This window comes from Pseudophryne corroboree, chromosome 3, assembly GCF_028390025.1.
Source record: "Pseudophryne corroboree isolate aPseCor3 chromosome 3, aPseCor3.hap2, whole genome shotgun sequence".
NCBI lineage: Eukaryota > Metazoa > Chordata > Amphibia > Anura > Myobatrachidae > Pseudophryne > Pseudophryne corroboree.
Window position 1 is genome coordinate 365,635,611 of NC_086446.1, and position 25,025 is coordinate 365,660,635.

Below are 25,025 nucleotides of genomic sequence, written 5' to 3' on the forward strand. Positions count from 1 at the left end.
TTAACATTAAAATCCCCAGCAAAATCGAATGCAAACTCGAAACAGAACTTACTCAATGCTTCCTATTGGACCAAATGTATCACATGCACACTAAGTAAAGAAGAAGCTCTTTTTTTACACTGTTTTATACATCAGAGTGCAATCAGAGCCAGAGACAAATCCCCACTATGGATAGGCTGATCTGTAACCCACCAAATACACTGTGTATTTGGTGGGTTACATATCAGCCTATACATAGTGGGGATTAAATAGCAATTGATATCCGGGTGCATTGCTATCAGCTGAATACCACCTTTGTCTTTCCCCATATGGTATGGCTTTTTTGTTTACCTTTTACTCTACTCTGAAAATAAAAAGAGTGTTCTTGTCCTAATTGGATTGTATCTCTGGCTCTGATTTGTCACGAGGGTTATCGGGGTTCATCTGCTTGTGTGAAGAGAGTTTAAAAGATCGCAAAAGAAACCTTTATGTTTCTTCAACACGCCTTACAGAAGTAAGCATACATGTAAGAGTTCATCACCATAATTCCTGTATACCACGTTGGGTGCCTTTGGAAAGGAGGTGGATGCATGAACTTTCTATCTGGGACTGTACTAACACCTCCATTCTCCATGTCACACAGCGGTGAAAGACTCATCATCATTGCAGTATTACACTATGTTGTGTTTCTTATTTTTCTTTTCATATTGATTGGATTACACCTGTCCATTGGGACAAATCTGGATTTCTGGGACATTGAGCGCAAAGTGAGATTGTACCTTTTCTTTTTTGCAAGTTGATATAGATTGGTGGTCTATTTAGTACTTTCCATTGCAGCTCTTTATTGCAGCGCCAAGAGAGGAAATTATTTTTCTATTGCTTTAAATCAGTGTCATTTACTTAAAGTAGCCACACAGTTAGGATGCCCAACTTTTATAAATTAAATTCCATTCCTGAACAACACCTTCTATTTATTTGATCCCACAAATTAAGCTGAAGTATCTACACTCTTCTCATCTGCCTACTCTACTACCTCTCCTCTTGATTATATACCCTCACAAATAAGTGAAGCTCTGTGCTCATTCCAACCTTAACTAAAATTTGTAATCTCTCTCTCTCTGTCTACTGGTATCTTTCCATCCCTGTTCAAACATGCAGTGATTACTCCAATTCCTAAAAAAACAAAATTTTCACCCTATCTCTCAAATTACTGTCTGAATTCTCAGCTCCCATGTCCCTCCAAGCTACTTGAAAGACTTGCCTACATTTGCCTCACACACTTTCTTAACTCAATAACTTATTGGACCCACTTCCATCAGGCTTTCTGGCCCAGCACTCCACAGAGACGGCACTAAGGTAATGAATGAATTGGTCACTGCTAAATCTAAAGGTCATTACTCGCTTTTTCTCATTCAGCTCTCTGCTACTTTTGACACTGTTGACCACTCTCTTCCCATACAAACACCACAATCCATAGGTCTCCAGGGCACAGCTCTTCATTGGCTCTCAACCTAACTATCTAATCACTCTTTCAGTATTCGTTTCTGTGAATATACCTACTCTTTGCTACCTCTATCAGTTAGAGCACTGCAAAGCTTTGTTTTAGGTCCTCTGCTTTTCTCAATTTATACCACATCTCTTGGCAAACTAATCAGCACTTTTGGAATTCAGTATCATCTGCATGCGGATAATACTCAGATCTACCTATCCTCCCCAGATTTGTCACCATCTGTATTGGGCCATGTCACTGATTGCATTTCTGCCATTTCATTTTGGATTTCATCTTGTTACCTCAAACTTTATATTTTCAAAATAGAATTAATTCTATTTCCACATGCCAATAATAGTTACCGACCCTGGCCCTCATTCCGAGTTGTTCACTCGCTAGCTGCTTTTAGCAGCCGTGCAAACTCTAAGCCGCCGCCCCCTGGGAGTGTATCTTAGCTTAGCAGAAGTGCGAACAAAAGGATCGCAGCGCTGCTGCAAAATAAGATTGTGTAGTTTCTGAGCAGCTCCAGACCTACTCCTAGCTTGCAATCACTTCAGACTATTTTGTTCATGTTTTGATGTCACAAACACGCCCTGCGTTCGGCCAGCCACGCCCACGTTTCTCCAGACACGCCTGCGTTTGTATCTGACACGCCTACGTTTTTCCACACACTCCCCGAAAATGGTCAAGTTACCTCCCAGAAACACCCACTTCCTGTCAATCACTCTGCGGCCAGCTGTGCGACTGAAAAGCATCGCTAGACCTTGTGTGAAACTGCATCGGCTTTTGTGAAAGTACGTGCGCATTGTGCCGCATACGCATGAGCAGAAGTGCCGCTTTCTTACCTAATCGCTGCGCTGTGAACGAAAACAGCTAGTGAACAACTTGGAATGACCCCCCTGATCTCTATCACTGTTGATAACTCTACAATCAACCCTAAACCACAAGCTTGCTGCCTAGGTGTCATTCTTGACTCTGAACTGTCCTGTGTTACCCACATTAACATCTGTCTCAATATCATGTTACATACATCTAAGAACATATCCAAAATATGACCATATCTTACACAAGACACAGCAAAAACTCTAATCCATGCTCTCATTATCTCCTGCATTGATTATTGCAATAGTTTTCTGACTGGTCTTCACAAAAATAAGCTCTCATCACTACAGTCCATTTTGAATGCAGCTGCAAGGCTGATTTTCCTCGCTATATGATTATCGTCTGCATATGTACTCTGTTTCTACCGTATTCAATATAAAATATTCTTTTTTTAAATGTGTTTATTCAAGAAAAGCATGTAAACATCCAACATTACAGGCATAAAAAAGAGTACACAAAATGGCAGATATCAGCAAGACAGGTGCATCATGGTACATATCATGAGGACAATAATCCACATATGCAGGTGTAGACCGTCAAACTGCAGACTCAGTAAAATGTAATACAAAAACAAGTAAAAGAGATATATGGCTAAAAATTTTCGAAGGGAGCCTGAAGACTGACATAATTAAAAGATCTATCTAGGAGTTCTAGATTGTACCAAGTGGACAGTCTTACAGCGCTCCGCGCCGACTCTTTAGTCAAATATGGTAAGGTGCGTAAGTAAGCTAACCATATATCAAAAAATTTGTTTGCTTTAGATTCAATGTCCAGAAAACACTCCGACCAATCCACCTGGTACAAATAAAGAAGTCGAGGAGTCATAAGAGAGAAGGAAACAGGTTCAGGCTTAATCCACCGCAAATTTTTACGACGCTGCAGCAACCCTGGCAAATAGAAGGTGATTACCTTTAGAAATGGAGAGGGGAGTAGAAGAAGGATAGTGGTTCCACAGAGCCCAGGCCATATGAATCGTAAAAGGGATATGCAATACATTATTAATGTAGGATCCCACAGCATTCCATTAAGTTTGTACTACATCGCACGACCACATACAGTGGATCAGGTCTGCCTCTGGCGTAGAACATTTGAAACAATTGGAGGTGTCTGAAGCACCCGTCAAAAGGCGAAGTCTTTGGGTGTAATATGCCCTGTGAAGCAATTTATAATTCATCTCTGCATATGATGCAGAGACCAGTTGCTTATTCAATGAGTTGCAGGATGCTATAATAGTTTTCAAAGAAATAACTGGGAATGTGGTTGACCATTTGGCCATGCCGGTAGTGAGGGTAGAAATATCTAAATTCTTCCTGGTGTGCATATAAATAAGGGAAGTAGGAGCTGGGGAACTTAATCTAGTCCGTGTTATCGAATCCAAGACATTAGATCTATCCGCTACAGTCAATTGGGACAAAAGTTTAGTAATGTAGCTGCAAATTTGAAAATAAACAAAGAGGGGTCAGGGAAGCGGTCTTGAAGTAAGGATAGAGAAAGAATAGAGGAGAAATCCTTGTCCAAGAATTGATACAGCATTCGTAAACCCCGGAAGTGCCACAGTCCAACCACCCTATCAGGCTCACCATGTTGAAAATCATAATTATGCAGCAGCGGGAGAAATATAGTTCGGGAGGGGGAAAGAGCATGTTTTTTCCGCAGCAACCGCCAAGCATAACAAGGAGTATTAATTAAAGGGTTGGTCCTTATCGAGAGGGGAATAGATGTTGGGGATCTATGTAATAGAGGCACTAAATTACAATCAGTGATGAATGCATGATCCAGGGCCATGTCAGTATAAGAACTGCTTCCTCCTATCCAGTCCAGAGGAAAGCGATAATTTGCAGCTAAAGCATAATCTTGTATGCAAGGTAGGTTAATTCCACCCAAGGACAAAGACTGCTGTAGTTTGAGCAAGGAAATTCTGGGACGTTTTCTGGCCCAAATACATTTAGAGAGGGCAGCATTAATAATGTTTGCATCTCTCTTCAAAAAAGTGAAAGGAAGCATCTGTACTAGGTAGAGCAAACAAGGAAAGGAAATCATCTTATATAAATTACACCGTCCCAAATAGGAGAGCGGGAGGTGTTTCCACTTTTCAAAATCAGCCAACATTTGATCAATAAAAAAGGGTACATTTACCAAATAAAAGTCTGCCGATGCAGAGGGTATGCGCAAACCTAGATAAACAATAAAAGCACGAGCCCAAACGAAAAGGAAATCTAGACCCCCAACCTAATTTAGCAGCATCATACAAGGCCAGGGCTTCAGTCTTGACAAAGTTAATCAGAAACCCAGAGATGTCATGAAATAGCTTCATTGTGTTCAACAACGATGGAAAGGCAGTTTGTGGATCACTGAAATAAAGAAGTAAGTCATCGGCAAAGGTGATACCTTAATCTCATGTGTGCCAACAAAAATGCCTCTCCATGTTGCGTCTCTAAGGAATGTACGAATTAAGGAATCTAGTACAAGATTAAAAAGCAAGGGAGAGAGGGGACATCCCTGCCGTGTCCCTCTCTGTAAAGTAAAGGAGGGGGAAATAACACCATTAATAGTTAAGCAAGCAGTCGGCTGGGCACAGAGCATACGAAATATACTAGCGAACCGTGATCCAAACGGTTGAGCATGTAGCACACGTAGGATATGTGACCAAGAAATCTGATCGAACACTTTATCTACGTCACAGCTGACCACTATGGCCTTTTTATTATTAGAGTAGCTATTACTTAAATAAATAAGGTTAGGAGATGGGGCTTTAAATGAGATGAGAGAAGTTGATAATATTCAGCTCCAAAGCCATCTGGGCCAGGAGACTTGCCTTTAGGCAGTGAGTTGATTAGGGATTGGAATTCAGATTCCGTAACCGGAACAACCAGATAGTCTCTTTCCTCATCAGTTAAAGTAGGAAGTTGTGCAGCAGTAATAAATTGCATACCCAGAATAGTAGAGTCTGGAGGGGCTCCTGATAATAATGTAGGAAGTGTTCTGAGATAGGCGAGGCGTCTGTAATAGGGGCGTGGGAATCCGCATTAAGCTTCAGGATATAAGAAGATGAATTATATGTTCTCACCAGTTTGGCCAGCAACCTACCAGGTTTATTAAAACCCCTGAAATATCTATTACGTTGAGCATTGTGTGCATAATGAGCACGTTCCGTGCATAGGGTATCAAACGCATGTTTCGCGGCAAGATAAGTTTGTTGAGTATCTGAGGACTCATTAAGCAACAGTGTGTCATAAGCTTTAGCTAAGTCACGACTCAATTCATCTAATTTAGCAGTCAACAATTTGCGCTTCATAGACACACATTCGATAATCTGGCCACGGATCACTGGCTTTGATGCTGCCCAAAACAAATTAATATCATCTAAATGAGTGGCATTGTCAGTCATGTAACTCAAAAAGGCCTGTTCAATATGGTGACGAAAATCAGTTGACTTATGGATATAGCTAGGGAATCTCCAATTGTACGATGTCGAGAGGGGGGTTTCTAATAATAGGGTGAACCAAATAGGGGCATGGTCAGAGATATCAATAAGTGCTATACCCGAGTCCATTACATGCTGATATAGAGAGAGAGAAATCAACCAAAAATCTATCCGTGAGGATGTGTGATGGGGATTGGAATAGAAGGAATATTTGCGCGCGGTAGGCACCTCCAGAGATCACAGAGCTGCAGGGAATCAGACAGTAGTTGTAAGGAAGGTGCGTATGTGCGTCTATCACCGCCAGTAGGAGAGGATCTATCCAAACCCAGGGAAAGCATATTATTGAAATCCCCTCCCAATATAAGCGGTCCCTCCACCCAATCCTGCAGTTTTACAAAGCGTTCAGTAAAGAAAAGATCATTCGGGGTAGTAGGGGCGTAAATAGTAGCTAGAGTATATAATGAACCACATAGTATTATTTTGAGAAATAGAAAGCGACCCTCAGTATCAATCCACGTATCACGAATAGTAAAATTTAAATGTTTTCTAAACAAGACAAGGACTCCCCTACATTTGGTTGTAAACGAGGCAGCCTGGTAATCACCCAAACATTTGTCTCGTAAAACATTAGGCTCTTTTACATCCCAGTGAGTCTCTCAAGAAACGCCACATCAGGTTTTAGACGTTTGAGATGCGTCAAAACCTTACGCCTCTTGATCAGGGAGTTCACCCCCGCCACATTCCATGATACAAATGTAAGCAATTTTTGCATCCTTGTGGTATTATCGTAGGAATCAGCCATATCAGCCTATACCTGCCCTAGGCCAAGAAAAAGTTAAATTGTGATCATCCCATACCCGTCCCAGTGAGCGGGCAGTGGGGACACAGTAACAGCCGATAATACCGTAATATTATTAAAAAATTAGAACAACACATGCCTGTAACATACCAAATAAATGTAAGGAACAGTAATTTTAACTTTTTTAGAACCTGAGAAGGCGAACCAGAGGGACGCCCACACAACCCATAAACATTAAACAGACAAGAAAAAAAAAAAGGAAGAAGAAAGGTAGGAAGAAGAAGTGAAGAAGAGACCCAAGGCAAGTCAAGAACCATCCAGTAGGACAATAACAGGAGAGAAAAAAAGAGTGTAGAGTGATAAAGTATAATCAGTCCTTCCATAGACGAAAAGACACCACATAAAGACAGCAGAAAAACGACAATATTAAATGGACAAGAAAACATACGCAATATCGGTAAAAGCCATACCCGAGACAACCTGAATGTAAAACAAGTATAGGATACAATGAGGTCACATAACGATTACTCGTCTCCGACACACGTGTCTGAGAGGCAGATGAGAGCGAGCCACAAAGTTCTTTGCAGCATACGGAGATTAAAAAAAAAACATTTTGCCATGGTTGGACACCCTCAATTTTGTAGGAGATAACAAGGCGAAACAGTGATTCATGGCAAACAGGCGCTTACAAACTAGAGCATATTCTCTTCTCTTCATGGCGACCATGTAGGAAAAGTCTTGAAACAGTAACAATTTGGCATCGTGATAACGTAATTCTGAGTGTTTCCTGTATGCCTCAAAAAGTTGGACCTTGTCAGCATAGTATAGCAACTTCATTATTACCGGGAGAGGTCTATCATGAGAGGCCTGTCTTTCAGGGCCGATTCGGTGGACATGCTCCACAATTAGTGAGCCAGTACTGAAGGTGGTGCCTAGCTCCTGCTGGATCCAATCCGAAACCAGTTTCATAAGTTCAACGGGTTTGACCGATTCTGGGAGGCCAATGATGCGGACATTGTTTCGTAATTTCTATTCTTCAAGTCTTCCAGCTTGTCCTGCATGGACGCTACTGCTTTTTCATGTTTAGATATGGTAGTGTGCACAGTGGTCAACTCGTCTTCTAAGTCTGAAATCCTCTGTTCCGCCTCAGATAGGCGTTGCTCATGTTGTGTGAGCTGGGCGAGGACAGAGTCCAACGAACTTTGTAGGGAGCCAATTTTTGATCAAGCAAAGTAGCAAGAAGGCGTGTAAGTTCTTGCGGGGAAAATGAACTAACCGTCTCTGATTTGGGAGCGATCAATTCCGTTCATTTAGGACCACAGCTGGAACCTGCGGCAGGTGACGCAGGAGAGCTAGGAGCAGAAAGTTCCTTACCACGTCTCTTCCCAGTCTGGTTACCTCTAAGGCCCCGTACAGGCTTCGCCACAAACTTATCCATGAGGGCTGCAGTAGGAAAATCAGAGCCAGGCAGTCAGAGATAATGAAACGTTGAGAAATCCAAACAATGCCAATATAAAAGTGTATGCATAACAATGAGAAACATAGCAAATCTCCAATGACAAGTATAGTCAGTGTTTAGGGGAAGCAGGGAGACCAGTAATGTAGTGTGTCGCCAGCAAAAAGCCCCAGCAGGACACATCAGAATGTGGTTGGAGGAGGAGAGCCCCTGTATTGTATGCATGTATTGTATGCAGCTGTGAAAACGCTGGTCTGCCAGCGATGTGTGAATAGCAGGGGGGTTGCCAAACATGCACCTCTACACCCCTTATTCTTATGCTGCAGAGGGGGGCAAGAGGAGAGAAGCCGCAGCGCAGCTGAGGCAGAGAGAGGGGGAGAATTGCTGCAGCAGCAGCGCCAGGCCAATCCAAAATGGCGGCAGCGCCCCACTGAAGCAGGGCTGGAGATCCGGTGTTCTGGGGAGCGGGGAGATGGTGAGTCCCAGCAGCCAATCCCTGGACTCTTACTGGCGCCGGGGGTGGTGTTGTCCGGGGTCTCCCGCACTCTACCGCTCGCGGGTGGTTGCCGAGCCGGGAGTCAGCGAGTAGCTCAGGAAACCAGCGGCCGTGCAGCGCGGTCCGCCCACCGGAAGTCCAATATAAAATACTTTTACTTACATACAAGGCTATTAACCAAATTGCACCAACATACATCTCTACACTCATCTCAAAATATCTCCCTACCCGACCTCTCTGCTCTGCACAAGATCTGCATTTCTCATCCACTCACATTACTCGCTTCCACTTAAATTGACAGTACCCACTCTGTGGATTGCCCTCCAATGCACAATAAGACTCGCCTCTAGTCTACAAACCTTCAAGCATTCCCTGAAAACTCACCTCTTCAGACAAGCTTATCACATTCTGGACCCACCCACATAACCTCCCTATCTAATTACATCCTCTCTGTACAGTCCACACATAACCTCACATATTTTGTCTTTCCTTCACTTTCACATCCTCCTGAACCTTGGCCAACATTGCTGAGTGACCATATTATACAGCCCATTAAGAACCTTTGCAATCTGGCAGGTCCATTGTACAATACTTAGCACCTATCCTTGTGTACACATGCCTATTTCCCTATAGATTGTAAGCTTGCAAGCAGGGCCTTCCTACCTCTATGTCTGTGTGTTATTACCCAGGTTTGTTCTATTACTATTGTTCTAATTGAAAAGCGGAATATGCTGCGACATACAAGAAACTGTTCATCAAATACTGTAAATAAATTAATCACTTTGCATCTATGAAATATAAATGTCATATATATGTAACATTAACTTACGATGCATCTTCAATCCAGTCTTCATCTTCCAAAATTGCCTCAATTTGTGGGTTTGTAATGACAACATCATCCAGTTCTAGGTCTGATGGTTCAGACTGAGTTTCCATTGCTCCAATTAAATCCACTGTTGGCCTTTTAAAAATACACGTTAATAGAGAAAAAAAATCATGAAAGAGCATAAGCTGATTTAGTAGGATTAGTAGGACTGGCAAAATACTTGATCATAGTGAAAATAATAATAATAATAATAATAATAATATAATCATATATTACTAGCTGATTTGTCTGGTTTTAACCAGGCAAAGATTTGCTGGGTGGAACATTTTAGCCCTTTTCAAACCCTTAGGAGTAAAATTTAAAAAAATCCCTGCTTAGTGGATGGCTGCAAATACCTGTCACAGTTTCCAAGCCATCCAGCAGGTCACATGTTCCAGGCCACCCGGCAGGTGCACAGGGAGAGTTCACCACCTGTCACATTTTCCAGAGCACAATGGTAATGCATTGTAAATGGCAGGCACATGTTTTGTCACATAACTCCGGAACAAAGCAACCAATTAAAATTGTTCAAAAAGTTCATATTTGTCTGCAAATCTAAGGACCAAGTCCTTTAATTTGGCATATGATGCGCCCTGCTTAGACAATGGCATCATAAAAATATGTCAGTCATAAAACTCCTTCTGCTATTTATATATAGATTTTCCCATTTGATTAATAGCGTGTCACAAAGTATCAACAGCACCGTACCATAAGAAGACAATTACATAAACTTTGCATAAATACATAGGATATACAAAAACAGAATGAAAAAATCAGACAGCTCAGTTGGTGGGATAGGACAGTTGCGAGTAGAGAGTACACATTACTTAGTGAACCTGCACCAACAAAGTGGCTGACAAATAGGATCAGAGTCACCAGTGGGAAAAATGGAGATTGAAACAAAGGTGCAGTATTGATCGCAACAGTGCTAGAAGGAGAGATTGAAGCAAGTGACCTGCCTTTGATGGCTTACGTTCTAACAGGGAAATGTGCAACAAGGTGGCTGATCTAGGAGAGATGGGTGGTCAGTGGTGTGTCGGAGAACTGATATCCTTGTATAAAGAAGTAAGACTGACATGTCATTATTATCATCATGTCTCATTATTTCCTGTTTAGTGTCAAAAAGGGCCTTGATTGTCTGGTGATGGTTCTGTGATCAAAGCAATAGAAAACCTTGCAGTCTAGATAAAAATCAGCTAAGTTAGGGAAGCTTAGGATAGTACTTCAGGATGTTCTTTATGAGGATCTTTCCATACAGGGTATATCATAACTTCTACTACTACTACACAAGTGTCAGTTTTCCCATATATGCAATGTTCCCTTGTATGGATCACCTCCCACAGTGTAACCTTCGTAGTGCGCCCAATATGGCTACCTCATCTGGTACGCTTGTGGACAGGATGAAAAATACATGGACCTGGTGGTTTTGTCGGGACCCTACTCTGAGCGTTAGGATGCTACAATATGTCCTCTCTTCTAGGGGTAGACTATTCCACCCAGGGTAATCCTACGCAGTGCGCCCAAGATGACTGCCTCACCTGGTACCTTGGGAGGGTGGATTACACAACTCTTCAAAGTTATTACCCAAAATGCTTACACCAATTCTCAATTATGCTTACTGTGTGCTCAAGGTTTTCTTTTGCTGTGGTTTGTCTATTGCTGTATTACATAAATATTCTGTACAGGTACAACATTGATTATCTGGCACCTCTTTTAATCTGGACACATCAGGCACCATGGGGAGTTAGGCTGCGGGAGGGCTCAGTTAGGCTGCAGGGGGAGTCAGGCTTCGGGAGGTATAGGTGCTACATAGGGGTGTGGAGTTAGGCCATGGGAGGGCTTACTTAGGCTGTGGTTTGGCTTGGTTAGGCAGTGTGAGGAAGTCAGGCTGCAGGAGGTTTAAGATTAGGTGGTGTGGTGTGGTGTGGGGGGGGGGGGGGCGGTAAACCATTGGGATACTGCTGTTTGTACCACCGATAATCTGGCAAAATGGATAATCTGGCACAGTGCTGGAACTAGAGATGTATGTGCGGCGGATACTTTTCGTGTTTTATATTTGGTTTCGGATCTGGATCTCCGCTCATGTTTTGGATCTGGATTGGTTTTGCCAAAACCATCCTTTCAGGTTTTAGTTTTGGATCTGGATGATTTTTATAAAAACATAAAAACAGCTAAAATCACAGAATTTGGGGGTAATTTTGATCCTGTGGTATTATTAACCTCAATAACATTCATTTCCACTAATTTTCAGTCTATTCTGAACACCTCACACCTCACAATATTGTTTTTAGGCCAAAAGGTTGCACCGAGGTCACTGGATGACTAAACTAATCTGAAAAAGTGGGCGGCACAAACAACTGGCCCATCTAGGAGTGGCACTGCAGTGGCAGACTGGATGGCAGTTTTAAAAACTAGGCCCCAAAGAGCACAAAATGCAAAGAAAAAAGAGGTGCAAGATGGAATTGTCCTTGGGCCCTCCCACCCACTCTTATGTTGTATAAACAGGACATTCATACCTTAACAAACCAATCATTTCAGCAACAGGGTCTGCCACATGACTGTGGCTGAAATGATTGGTTTCTTTGGGCCCCCTACAAAAAAAAAAGCAATTAATCCCCCTACCAAAAAAGCAATTAATCTCCACTTCCACAAACTGGCTCTATAGAGGCAAGATGTCGTCCTCATCCTCACCCTCCGATTCCTCACATAGTATTTATTTGTCCCCACTGGAATCCACCATCACATGTCCCTGTGTACTTTCTGGAGTCAACTGCTGGTCAAGGTCTTCTGGAGGAATTTATAATTCATTTTGATGAACATCATCTTCTCCACATTTCGTGGAAGTAACCTCCTACACCAATCGCTGACAAGGTTACCAGCTACACTAAACACTCTTTCAGAGTACACACTGGAGGAGGGGCAACTTAAGTAAAATAAAGCCAGTTTGTGCAAAGGCATCCAAATTGCCTCTTTTTCCTGTCAGTATACATATGGACTGTCTGACATGCCTACTTGGATGCTGTCACCAATATAATCCTCCACCATTCTTTCAATGGTGACAGCATCATATGCAGTGACCGTAGACATGTCAGTAATTGTTGGCAGGTCCTTCAGTACGGACCAGATGTCAACACTTGCTCCTAACTGCCCTGCATCACTGCGGGTGGGCTAGGAAATTTAATAATTTTCCTTGCAGTCCCAGTTGCAGGAGAAAATTAAGGAGGATCTGTTGACGGGTCATGTTCCGCTTGAGTTGACAATTTTCTCACCAGCAGGTCTTTGCACCTCTGCAGACTTGTGTCTGCCAGAGAGATACAACGTAGGCTTTAAACCTAGGATCGAGAATGGTGGCCAAAATGTAGTGCTCTGATTTCAACAGATTGACCACCCTTGAATCCTGGCAAAGCCATATACTTAGTGGAATCGCTCCATCTTAGCTCCTCCTTCAATTCCTCCAGCTGCTTCTGCAAAATCCTGATGAGGGGAATGACCTGACTAAAGCTGGCAGTGTCTGAACTGACTTCACGTGTGGCAAGTTTGAAGGGTTGGAAAACCTTGCACAACACGGAAATCATTCTCCACTGCGCTTGAGTCAGGTGCATTCCCCCTCCTTTGCCTATATTGTAGGTGGATGTATAGGCTTTAATGATGGCCTTTTGCTGCTCCTACAACCTCTGAAACATATAGAGTGTTGAATTCCGCTTCGTTACCACCTCTTGCTTTAGGTGATGGCAGGGCAGGTTCAGGAGTGTTTGCTGGAGCTCCAGTCTTTAGCACGCAGTCGCTGAATGTCGAAAGTGGCCCACTATTTCTCGGGCCCCTGACAGAATCTCCTGCATGCCCCTGTAATTTTTCAAAAAATTCTGCACCACCAAATTAATTGTATGTGCAAAACATGGGATGTGCTGGAAATTGCCCAGATGTAATGCATGCACAATATTGCTGGCGTTATCAGATATCACAAATCCCCAGGATAGTCTAAGTTGGGTAAGCCATTGTGTGATGATGTCCCTTAGTTTCTGTAAGAGGTTGTCAGTGGTGTGCCTCTTATGGAAACCGGTGATACACAGCATAGCCTGCCTAGGAATGAGTTGGTGTTTGTGAGATGCTGCTACTGGTGCCGTTGCTGTTGTTGCAGCAGAAGGCAATACATATACCCAGTGGGCTGTCACGGTCATGTAGTCCTTAGTTTGCCCTGCTCCACTTGTTTACATGTCCATGGTTAAGTGGACACTGGGTACAACTGCATTTTTCAGGACACTGAGGACACTTTTCTTAATGTCCCTGTACCGTCTGGGAATCGCTTGCCAAGTGAAGTGGAATCTAGATGGGATTTGGTACTGGGGACACAGTACATCCATCAACTGTCTAAATCCCACTGCACTAATTGCGGATACCGAACACATATATAACACCAGCATAGCCAGTAATCCGCTTTGCAACAGGGTGACTGCTGTCATATTTCATCTTCCTCGCAAAGGACTGTTGGACAGTCAGTTGCTTAGTTGAAGTAGTACAAATGGTCATCCTCTGGGATGACGATCGACTCCCAGCTGCAACAACAGCAGTAGGCGTACCACTCAAGGATCCTCCGGAGGATTCCTGGTTAGGAGAGGACTCGTCAGTCATGCCAGTGACATGGTCTGCAGGACTACTTATGTTTCTGACTGAGGAGTAAATTGACGTTGAGAGAGTTGGTGGTCTGGCTTGCAGGAGCTTGGATACAAGAGGAAAAAGGGATTTAGGTGTCAGTTGACTGCTTACACTCTTACCCAAAGTTTATGAACTCGACAATGACTTCTGATGAATGCGTTGCGGGTGACATATAAGGGAGGATGATCCTAGGTGGTTAATGTCCTTACCCCTACTTATTACGGATTGACAAAGGCAACACATGGCTTGACACCTGTTGTCCGGATTTGTGGAGAAATAATTCCACACAGATGAGGTGGCTTTTTTGGTATTTTGCCCAGGCATGACAATGGGCTTTTTCTCCCTCTCTCATTATCATATGCAGCTCATACTTATAGTAATCTGTCATTGATGGCCCAATGTATACGTATTCCTCCAGTTTCATTCTTTTACTCCACCCACCACGGTCCGCAGTTCCTATTACATCATCACAGGCTTCTATTCTCCAATACCTTGGCATTTATTTTTTAAAAAAGGTGCATTCGTGGGAAGCGAGCAGGCTGGAAATTTATTTTTCCCAGTAACCACCTAAGTCCTTTGCCCACCTGCTCATCCCAAGTTTCAAAGAACAATCAAATAGAAGTGATACCAAAAAGACGGCCCTGTGCTTGGAAGAACAGAACTGTCAACTCTCGCTTTGTGAACCTCATACCCAGAGCTCCTGCACTTAACATAAAGAAAACTGAAGGCCCTCTGGTATGCCCAATCAGGTCAGTCCTTTGTAATGCCAGATCTAAAAGAAACAAGACTGCAACAATTGCTGACCTTATTGAATCTGCAGATCTAGCCTGTATTACAGAGACCTGGCTAGATGAAAATGCAGCACCTATATTGGAGGTTGCGGTCCCAACACACTACTCTGTCATCCACAACCCAAGACTGGACCGCAGGGGTGGTGGGGTGGCTACTTGCTTCAAAAAAGAACTTAAACTTAGGGTCCACCCTAATGAATTACTCGCTCATTCGAGTGCATTGCTGCCTTGGGTTCGACAGAATTAGGTTTCAGAGTACTTCTCACTTACCGGCCCCCTGGAGATGGAAAGATATTTCTACAAGAAATTGCAGGCACTGTTGCTGGGCTGGTTCTGGAGCATCAAAGATGGCTCATCCTTGGGGATTTCAATGCATTGGTGGATGATGAGCTCTCACGCCTTGGCCAAGACCTCCTGTGCACAATGAATGGTCTGGGCTTCACACAGGTCATTCCTTCTGCCACACATAAAAGTGGTCACACTCTTGATCTTGTCTATCATATTGGATTAGAAGTCACTGACCTAAAAATAAACCCAGTCATCTGGTCAGACCACCACTCCCTTTGGTTCTCAGTTGCAACTAGAGATGAGCGGATTCGGTTTTACTCGGTTTTACTCGGTTCTCAAAACCGAATCTTATTGGCTATCCAAAACACGTGACATCCGTGAGCCAATAAGATTCGGTTTTGAGAACCGAGTAAAACCGAGTAAAACCGAATCCGCTCATCTCTAGTTGCAACCCCTCAAATAAGATCTCTGTCCATGGAGTTGACCAGGTATCGTCCAAGGAGGGGTATGACCCCAGGCTCTTGCAGCAAATCTGGATCTCTCTGCTATACTGGGTGCCTGTGAAGATCCCTTTTCCTTAGTCCATTATTATAATAGGGATGTTATGGCTGCAATTTATATTATCTCCCCTGTGCGTGTAAGACCTCATTAACCACAATGTCGAGCTCCCTGGTTCAACAACAGTGTTAGTGAGCTCAAGAAAAGGGGGCGTAGACGGGAGAGACGATGGAGGAAGACTAACCTAGTGGATGACAAAATAAAACTAATACAGCATAACAAAGAATATCAATCGACAATCACTCATAAGAAATAACAGTTCCTGTCAAATGAAATCACAGCAACAAACAATAGGCCAGCTCAACTTTTCCGCACAGTGGAGATGCTTTGCAAACCAGCATGCCTGCAGACTGATGAAACCCTCTCCCAGGCAAGATGCAATAAGTTTGCAAACTTCTTTGCAGATAAAATATCCGCCATCCGGGCTGGAATCTCCACCGTGCCATCAAAGGAGTGCCAAACTACAAAGCCTGCCAATATAAGCCACCTGCCTTCATGAACCAGCTTTAACCCAGTGGATGTAAAGGACACTACTGAAATTACACGGATTTTGCGTCCCACCACCTGTGATCTGGACCCGGCCTCAACCAAGCTTCTAATAGGTTGTATGGATATAATTGGTCCTGTCTTTGCAAAAATTGTTCAATGCTCTTTGCATACGGGCATTTTCACTGGACCCCTAAAGGAAGCAATTGTTAGGCGTCTTCTTAAACAACCTAATTAAAATCCTGACTCCATGACCAACTACAGACCGGTATCAATTCTTCCTTTCCTAGGAAAGGTTATTGAGAAAGTGGTTGCAAATCAGCTGGAAACCTGCCTGACAACCTATGATATTTATGATCCATTCCAATCAGGATTCAGGAGAAGACATAGCACTGAAACAGCCCTTGTGTGTGTGTTAAATGAACTTCTGATGGCAAGAGACAGAGGTGACTGTTCAATATTAATCCTTCTGGATCTCTCTGCAGCATTTGATCTGATTCTGATTGAGCGACTGATACATTTTTGTGGACTGGATGGCACAGTCCTAAGCTGGTTCAAGTCAGGTCTCACAGGCAGGTAACAGAGAGTATCGTGTGGAGTATACTCATCATCATCAGTGCCATTGCCATGCGGTGTCCCACAAGGTTCTATACTATCCCCTATGCTTTTTGCAGTATACATGCTCCCGCTGGGTTAAATAATCAGGCACCCTGGCCTGGTCTACCACTGCTATGCAGATGATACACAACTGTACTTGTCCTTTGCTCCGGGCACTGATAACCCAATAGCAACCCTAAATGGCTGTCTAGCTGAACTCCAGGAGTGGATGAGCCCCAGTTGTCTGCAGCTGAACCTGGATAAAATGAGGTCCTTATGATAGGATCGCATCATCAAAGGACAAGACTGCAGCATAGCCAACCAACTGGACTTACACTCAGGGATTCAGAATTACAAGCCACTGATCATGTGCGGAATCTTGGCATTGTCCTGGATAGTGGCTTAACACTTAAACATCAAATATCATCCACAATCAAATCCTCATTCTTTCACCTGAGACACATAGCTAGAATCCAGCACTTAATTCCCTCAAATGATCTGCCAAAAGTCATTTGTATCATCTTGATTAGACTGCTGTAATGCCCTCTACCTTGGTCTCCCAGCAAAAGAATTGCACCGCTTATAGCTGGTGCAAAACACAGCTTCCAGGCTGTTAACCAAACAGCCACATTCTAGCCACATAACACCCATCCTCTACTCTAGGCATTCCCAACCACGGTCCTCAAGGCACACCAACAGTGCATGTTTTAGTGATATCCAGGCTTCAGCACAGGTGACTTAATTAGTAGCTCAGTTATTTTGATTTAACCATCTGTGCTGCAGCCTGGATATCACTAAAACCTGCACTGTTGGTGTGCCTTGAGGATCGTGGTTGGAAATGCCTGCTCTACTCCCTTCACTGGCTGCCTGTAAGATGGCGAATCATCTTCAAGATTGGCTTACTGAATTTAAAAGCACTACATGACCAGGGCCCATGGTACCTGAAGCAGCTTCTGATCCCATACTGTCCCACTTGATTACTGCGATCTGTAGATGAAGGACTTTTAGCAGCACCTAGAATCTCCCGTAATTCATCTGGGGGTCGAGCTTTTAGTCATGCGGCTCTGACTCTATGGAACTCACTTCCCCGCACAGTGCGAGAGGCTCCAACTATAGAATCCTTCAAAAGTAGACTCAAGACTTTCCTGTTTACTCAAGCATTTCCATAATGTCCCTTTAGTATCTTCAAGCTTCTGTATTTTATGAAATGCTGTTCTGTACTACATTATTTTCTGTACTTTATTATGCTATGTATCTGTTAAGCGCCTTGATTCCTATTGGAGAAAGAGCGCTATATAAATAAAATTATTATTATTATTATTATTATTATTATTATTATTATTATTATTATTCAAACAAACCATATCACCATCAGAATCCTCATTGTCAACTTCCTCCTCAGCGCCAGCTACACCAATATCCTCCTCATCCTGGTGTACGTCTACAGTGACATCCTCAATCTCAATATGGACTGGCGGTGCTCCTCCCAGCACTTGCAGGGGGCGTGCAAATGGTGGTAGGAGCCTCCTCTTTCCATACAGTCTTGTATTATTAATTTTTGCTTCTTGGATTTTACATGCCCTCTATGATATTGGACATCAGCCTTAGCAGATGACGTTGATGGAATTGCATTGTCAATGTCATGACTGGTGGCAGCAGCAGCTTCATCACTAGTACTAGGAACTGGAAGTGGTTCCTGATCTTCCGCTATTTTTTCCTCCAAATTGTTGTTCTCAATTTCACAGGACAGCACCCCTTTACATTACAGCACCCCTATATTTTTACAGCATACAGGACCAGTATGCTTTTATTTTAACAACAGCAGCACACCTGAATTTTTACAGCATACAAGACTGGGACAGCACCCCTGTATTTTCACAACATACAGGACCAGTTTGCTTTTATTTTAACAATTGCACCCCTGAATTTTTACAGCATACAGGACCAGTGTGCTTTTATTTTAACAACAGCAGCACCCCTTAATATTTACAGCATACAAGATAGGGTCAGCACCCCTATATTTTCACAGCATACAGGACCAGTGTGCTTTTATTTAAACAACTGCACCCCTGAATTTTTACAGCAAACAGAGCCAGTGTAATACTGTTTTATCAGCAGCACCCCTGTATTTTTACAGCATACAGGATCAGTGTGCTTTTATTTTAACAACTGCACCCCTGAAGTTTTACAGCATACAGAACCAGTGTGCTTTTATTTTAACAACAGAAGCACACCTGAATTTTTACAGCATACAAGACTCGGCCAGCACCCCTGTATCTTCACAGCATACATGACCAGTGTACTTTTATTTTAATAACAGCATCCCTGAATTTTTACAGCGTACAGGACCAGTATGCTTTTACTTTAACAGCTACACCCCTGAATTTTTACAACATACAGGACCAGTGTGCTTTTATTTTAACAACAGAAGCACCCCTGAATTTTTACAACATACAGGACCAGTGTGCTTTTATTTTAACAACAGAAGCACCCCTGAATTTTTACAGCATTCAAGACTGGGCCAGCTCCCCTGCATTTTCACGGCATACAGGAGCAGTGTGCTTTTATTTTAACAACTGCACCCCTGATTTTTTACAGCATAACAGGAGAACAGTGCCCCTGCTTCCTGTACAACACAGTGACAGCCAGGACAGCAACACCCATGTACAGCTGCAGCACCCCTAACAGCACATGAAACACCAGCGAAACCAAGGACACCACCCCTAACAGCACAGGTACACCACAGTGACAGGAGCAGCACCCCTACAGAGCACACACTGACCCCCCCGATGCCACCACCCACAGAGAGACAGAGGTCTGTCTCCCTCACTCTCCAAGTCAAGAGTGAAAATGGCGGCGACGCATGGCTGATTATATGGAATCCAAAACCCGCGAGAATCCGACAGTGGGATGATGATGTTTTGCCTCGTTCTGGTTTCCGAGTCTGGCAGGAAGTCCAGAGAGACTCGTCTCTAGCTGGATCCAAGGGTGCCAGATTATCTGTAGAGGACCTGTATTATGTGCACTGTTGACACTGTAAAGCACCTTGAGTCCTGTTGGAGTGCTATATAAATAAAATTATTATTATTATATTATTATTATTATTATTATTATTATTATTAACTAGTGGGACAACTTGGTTTCTAATAGTGTCATAGTATCATGATGTATGACCATAATGTAAAGTATAATCATATAATAATAGTTTATTATTCATTATTATTCCTTATAGTGTTTGTGTGTGTTTCATGTTTGTTAGTTCAAGTTGCTAATCTTTACCAATTATATACTGTATGTTAGGAAAGATATCAGTAGACAATTATAGCCTTGTGTACTGATGTTGTGTTTAAGCTGGTATAATGCTTGGTTAACCCAAGTCTTTGTCCATACCAACAAAGGGACTATTAATAGTGAAATATGGCAAACCTCTGGTGTAGATGCAGTACTGTAGCAGAATGACAGAGAAAGAGAGGGGCAGAAAGTGTGAGAGAAAGGAAGATAGGGAGTGAGAAAGATAGAATGGTGGAAGACAGTCAGTTTTGACTAGTAGTATAGGTCCAAATAGAAAATAGCTGTTCGGGCCTGAGATCAGTAACCTTATTCCAACAGTACTTAGTGAGGAATGCATATGTCAGACGCATGCTGGCTGTCACTATACTGCTTTAGGCCCGGTGGCTCGCTTCACTCGCCACAGGTTATATTCCCACTTGGTTGGTGGGTGGACCAAACCAACCAAATGGGAATTACCCGCATTTGTCGGGATTCCAGCCGGCAGCATTCCACTGGCTGTCGGGATTCCAGCGTCTGATCCCGACAACCGGTATGTAAACTGCATCCCTTAGTAGGCATCTGATTTTATAAATTGCATTGGCTAAATATGACATGACAGCAGCTTGTTAGTGATTTCACCTTCACTACTTAATTCACATATACTCACTTGTTGTTGTAGTGCGTCAGGAGATTTTTTGTCCGGCAGTACCTCTGTCTGCATACCACAACCAGGGCCAAAAAGGAAGCCAGAAAAATAGTGGCCAAGACACCAATAGCCACAATGACCACAGTCTCCATTTCTTTACTGGGTGAGCAGGCCAGTCACATGAACTGAAGCAAAATCATCTGAAACATTGATGAAGAACAAATAAAGATGGTTAAACTGTTACTAGGATTAATTAATATTTGTGAACAGTTTTAAAAATTTGGTAATGATATTTCTTATTCAAATTTTCATTCATAGATATGCCTTGTGACAGGACGGTACCGTACGAAAGCACTTGCCGCTTTCGCGTCCCGTTGACTGCGCACAGATTGGAAGGTCAAGCCACACGAGGCCTGACCACATAGGGGATTCCCGCTTACCGTCAGTAACCGCCTGTTACTGACTCCACCCACTGCGTTGTGGGCGGGTTTTTGCTGCCACCACCAAACTCCTAACCTGCCGTGGCGTTTGGAACCACGGTTCTGCTATGTATGTGCCGACGCACTGCCTTACCACACCTGTGTGGTGTTGACGAATCCCCACTAGCCACTTGCTAGGCCTCTACCGGTAGCTGGCAGAAGGCGGAGCTTGGAGACGCTAGGTACTTCCCTGGACAGCCGGAGGACGGGGCTAGGTTTGGCCTAACCCTGTTGGTCACAAGATGAAGCAGTCTTCTTGAGGCAAAGATGTTTATTGCTCAAATAACCTTTAAAAAGGCTCCTCCCTATTGCTAGGGGTAACAGCATACAATCAGATGTTTTCAGCAGAATAAGATGGAATAATACACCCTCCTATGGGCCAGCTGCCCTTCTTTTATCCCTCTCCAAGACCCCTTACCACAGGGGGTAAGCCCGCCCTGTGGTGCACAACCAATCAATGTTTACCCATGAGCTGTGCATGCTCTGGTCTCATGCACAGCTAACAATGTTCCCTATGGACAGTGGGGAGTGGTCGGTCTCCTTTGACTCTCCCATCTTGGAGAATCAGGATACTCCCCGGTGCCGTTCAGTCTGGCTGGGGGGAAGTTTTCCCTCCTAAATCTGACCTCCAGAAACCTGCCCGGGACCCAGCTCACTGCCTGCAGCCTGGATTTGGGCTCCAGAGCTGGGCAGCCTGGCCCCCCGGTCCAGGTCTCTAGTCCACTACGGTTGATCTCCATGGAGCTCCAAGAAACCACTCAGCTTGTTTCATAGCTGAGCTGCTTCTCTTTCTCCCTGTGCCCCTTGGAAATGTGAGGCTGGATGGGAAAGCATTCCGTTTTTGGGGAAAAGGTCTGGGAGAATACATCAGCCTGCACAGCCATGGATTCCTCCCTCCTGGGACACACAATCAAGTAAGTGCAATTTACCTTTAAATACATCACATTTAAATCACACTGTACATTTCCCTTTAAATATACACTGAGCCTGTGCCCCGCACAGACTCTACATACTCAGGCACTGCAGTGCCTTACAACACTCTGTATGTCATTACATTTTTTTTACACAATGTCTTGTTGTTTAACTACTGTGCCCAGCGCTCAGCGCTGGGCTTCCCTAGCCCTGCAGCCTGGCTGCTAGGGCTCTCTCTCAGTGCTGGAGGTATGGGGCTGGCTTCCCCCATCCTCCAGCCTGCCTTCCTGCCTCTGGGGTCCAGGGAGCTGACTCTCCCTGTCCCCCCAGCGTGGCACTACTCAGTGGCCTCGCCGCACGCAGCGGCGCACCCCCCTGTACCGAAGCCCGGCGGCCCGGGACACTTGTCCTGGCCGCCGTGACTCTGGCTTGTTTCAGCGCTGAGGCGCCGGGAGCGTAGCTCCCGGACCCCAGCGCTCACCATCCTAATTCACCCGTGCTGGGCTGAGGCGCCGGGAGCAGAGCTCCCGGCCCCCAGCGGTGGCTCTCACAGAGAGCACTGCAGCGGGAGCCGAGCTCCCAGCCGCAGCGCTCACCCTTCTCCCCGGCGCGCACACTCCAGTGCGCCCGGGGCTTCACTGACCGCTGCCGGGAGCGGAGCTCCCGGACTCCGGCGGTCAGCGGCTGCCTTCTCTCCCTCACACACTGCTGAGCGCGCCGGGGGGCTGTCCTCCCTGCCGTGGTCTCCGGAGAGGTCCGGGACCACGGCACATTCAAAAATACAATATTAGCACATTTTTATAACACGGCGCCTAGCGCCCACAGCATTTTCAAATCTGGCGCCAAGCGCCCTTTGTCCTTTAAAATGGCGCCGGGCACTAGGGGTTAACCCCTTCAGTGCCGCAGGCGGCCATTCTCCTCGTGGCTGGGGGCCTCTCCGGCCACATGCCTATACTTGATGGTTATAAGGACAATTAGGCTGATCTCTGCTTGCACCTGCTTAGGCTGTAAACAGAAATTAGACACGCTGGAAGCCATTCTGGTGACACATGTCATTGAATCTCCCCCAAACAGGAAAGTCATTTTGATGGACTTAATCACTTCTCAGTAGTATTATACAAAGTAATTACATCACAAATGCACATGGCTGCATCCACTTGCAAGATGTGCAGATTTCTTGCAGCTATGGTCTAGAGCCATATAGGAGAGTTCTCAGGGCCAGAAAAGAGACATTGCTTTACACGGATTTCAGGGTGTACCTCCTACAGTACAATACAGCAGTCTGTAACTTCACTTCAAATACATAAATTCAGCTCCAGGTTAGTTTTTTTCCACAAATAGACACTTCTACTAAACTCTCTGCCTCTCACAGGATCAAATTAACACTCCCTTAATTCACCTACAAAGTCCTTAACAACTACTGTCCTTCCAATATCTCCATCCTCAATTTCACTTACACTCCATACAAAAAGGACAAAACGTTAAAATAGAGGACCCTTCCTACTGTAGTAATAATGAACAGTTAGTGGCTATGCTGCACACTTGCATACTTTGATGTTTCCTCACATCGGGAGAAGCCCAGAGAGGAGATGCAGGTGGGCAATGATGGGGGCGGGGCAGGGCTATAAACGTCATTATCCCAGGCCTCTCATGCTAAAATGACGTTATTAGCACATATTTGAAATTTTGCATAAGACTGAGGATTCTTATATTATTCTCCCCATTCTGCCCACTTCACTAGGAAGTGGGAGGGATGTGGGGAGGGGTGCACACTCTTCTTGGGGTGTGAGGTACTAGCCTGAAAAGTAGGGAGTCTCCTGTAGGTTCTAGCAGAGTTGGCAAGTATGCTATACTGTGCACTAAAATCCTGCAGACACAAATATGTCTTATTAATTCCTTACGATGGACAGCATTATTCTTCAGATATTTTCCACACAACAATAATACAGTAGCTATCTTTTCACCAGATTCTGGGATCTATTAGTATTTTTACATTGCATAATGCAGTTTCAACTATCATGTTCTTCTGTAGCCTATTTTGATATTGAAAGCGCTCGTAGTCACCTGATCTCCCAAATTCAGCCGATTTATAACCAATCATTCTCTTTACCTGGTGCCAGCTTCTTTCTTTACTTAGTTACCCCTTCTCTGGACTTCTTACTCCTGCACTGTACTCATTACACCCTCACTGTACTTGGACAGATGCACACAAAAACACTGAACAGAAAAATTAAAATGTGCAGATTACAAAGCCTGCCTGCCTGCCTGACCACTCTGTGCCTCCACTCTTCCCTATTACTAGTGTTACTAGCAGAAGCGTACAGCATCTAAGTGCTGTAGAGTGATACAAGAGGCAGTGCAGCTGCTCCCTGGCATCAATGTGATGTGTAACAGGGAAGTGATGCACAGTCACGCCCACTTATTGTACGCACACCATCTTTCTCTTCTAAACTGTTGGCAGGTACGCTTTTTGGATATACGTATATGGGAGAGACGTCCAGTTGCATACTTGCAAATAGGAAAGTTACATTTGCACACAAACACTCAGGCAAGAAATAGTTTCTTTCAATGACTACTTCACATATGGACTGGGATGTAATGAAGTCCGAGTTCGACAGCCATGCGGGATTCTGGCCGAACTTGGACTTTTTTTTAAAGTTGCAATCATGTACAAGGCATGGTTTAGCCTTATACATGATTTCCCCTTTAAAAAAACAGCATCTCGCATGGCCGCTGAACTCGGACTTCATTACATCAGGCCCTTATTGTGCTATCACTTTTCCTAGTCCGGATAGAATAGATAGATACTTTGTTAAAAAAACACAGTGATTTTAGTAAACAAACCTATAAAAATATCAATACTTAACTGTCCCAGCAAGCAAGGACTTCATAGGTAATTTATAAAAGCACAAGACAAATTACATAATTAATGTTATCAAGGATGACATCACATAA

At 44.0% G+C, this 25,025-nt stretch overlaps 1 protein-coding gene across 2 annotated transcripts in view; it reads right to left on the minus strand.

The window, feature by feature from the left end:
- TMEM98 (transmembrane protein 98) overlaps positions 1–25,025 on the minus strand; it is an 88,488-nt gene that overhangs the window by 34,171 nt on the left and 29,292 nt on the right. For both annotated transcript variants that reach the window (XM_063959848.1, XM_063959847.1), the window contains exons 2-3: positions 20,701–20,879; positions 9,355–9,486 (exon numbers count right to left, since the gene is read on the minus strand). In XM_063959848.1, coding sequence (XP_063815918.1) covers positions 9,355–9,486; positions 20,701–20,831 — 263 coding nt within the window. In that variant the 5' untranslated portion in view covers positions 20,832–20,879. The remainder of the gene's footprint in view (positions 1–9,354; positions 9,487–20,700; positions 20,880–25,025) is intronic.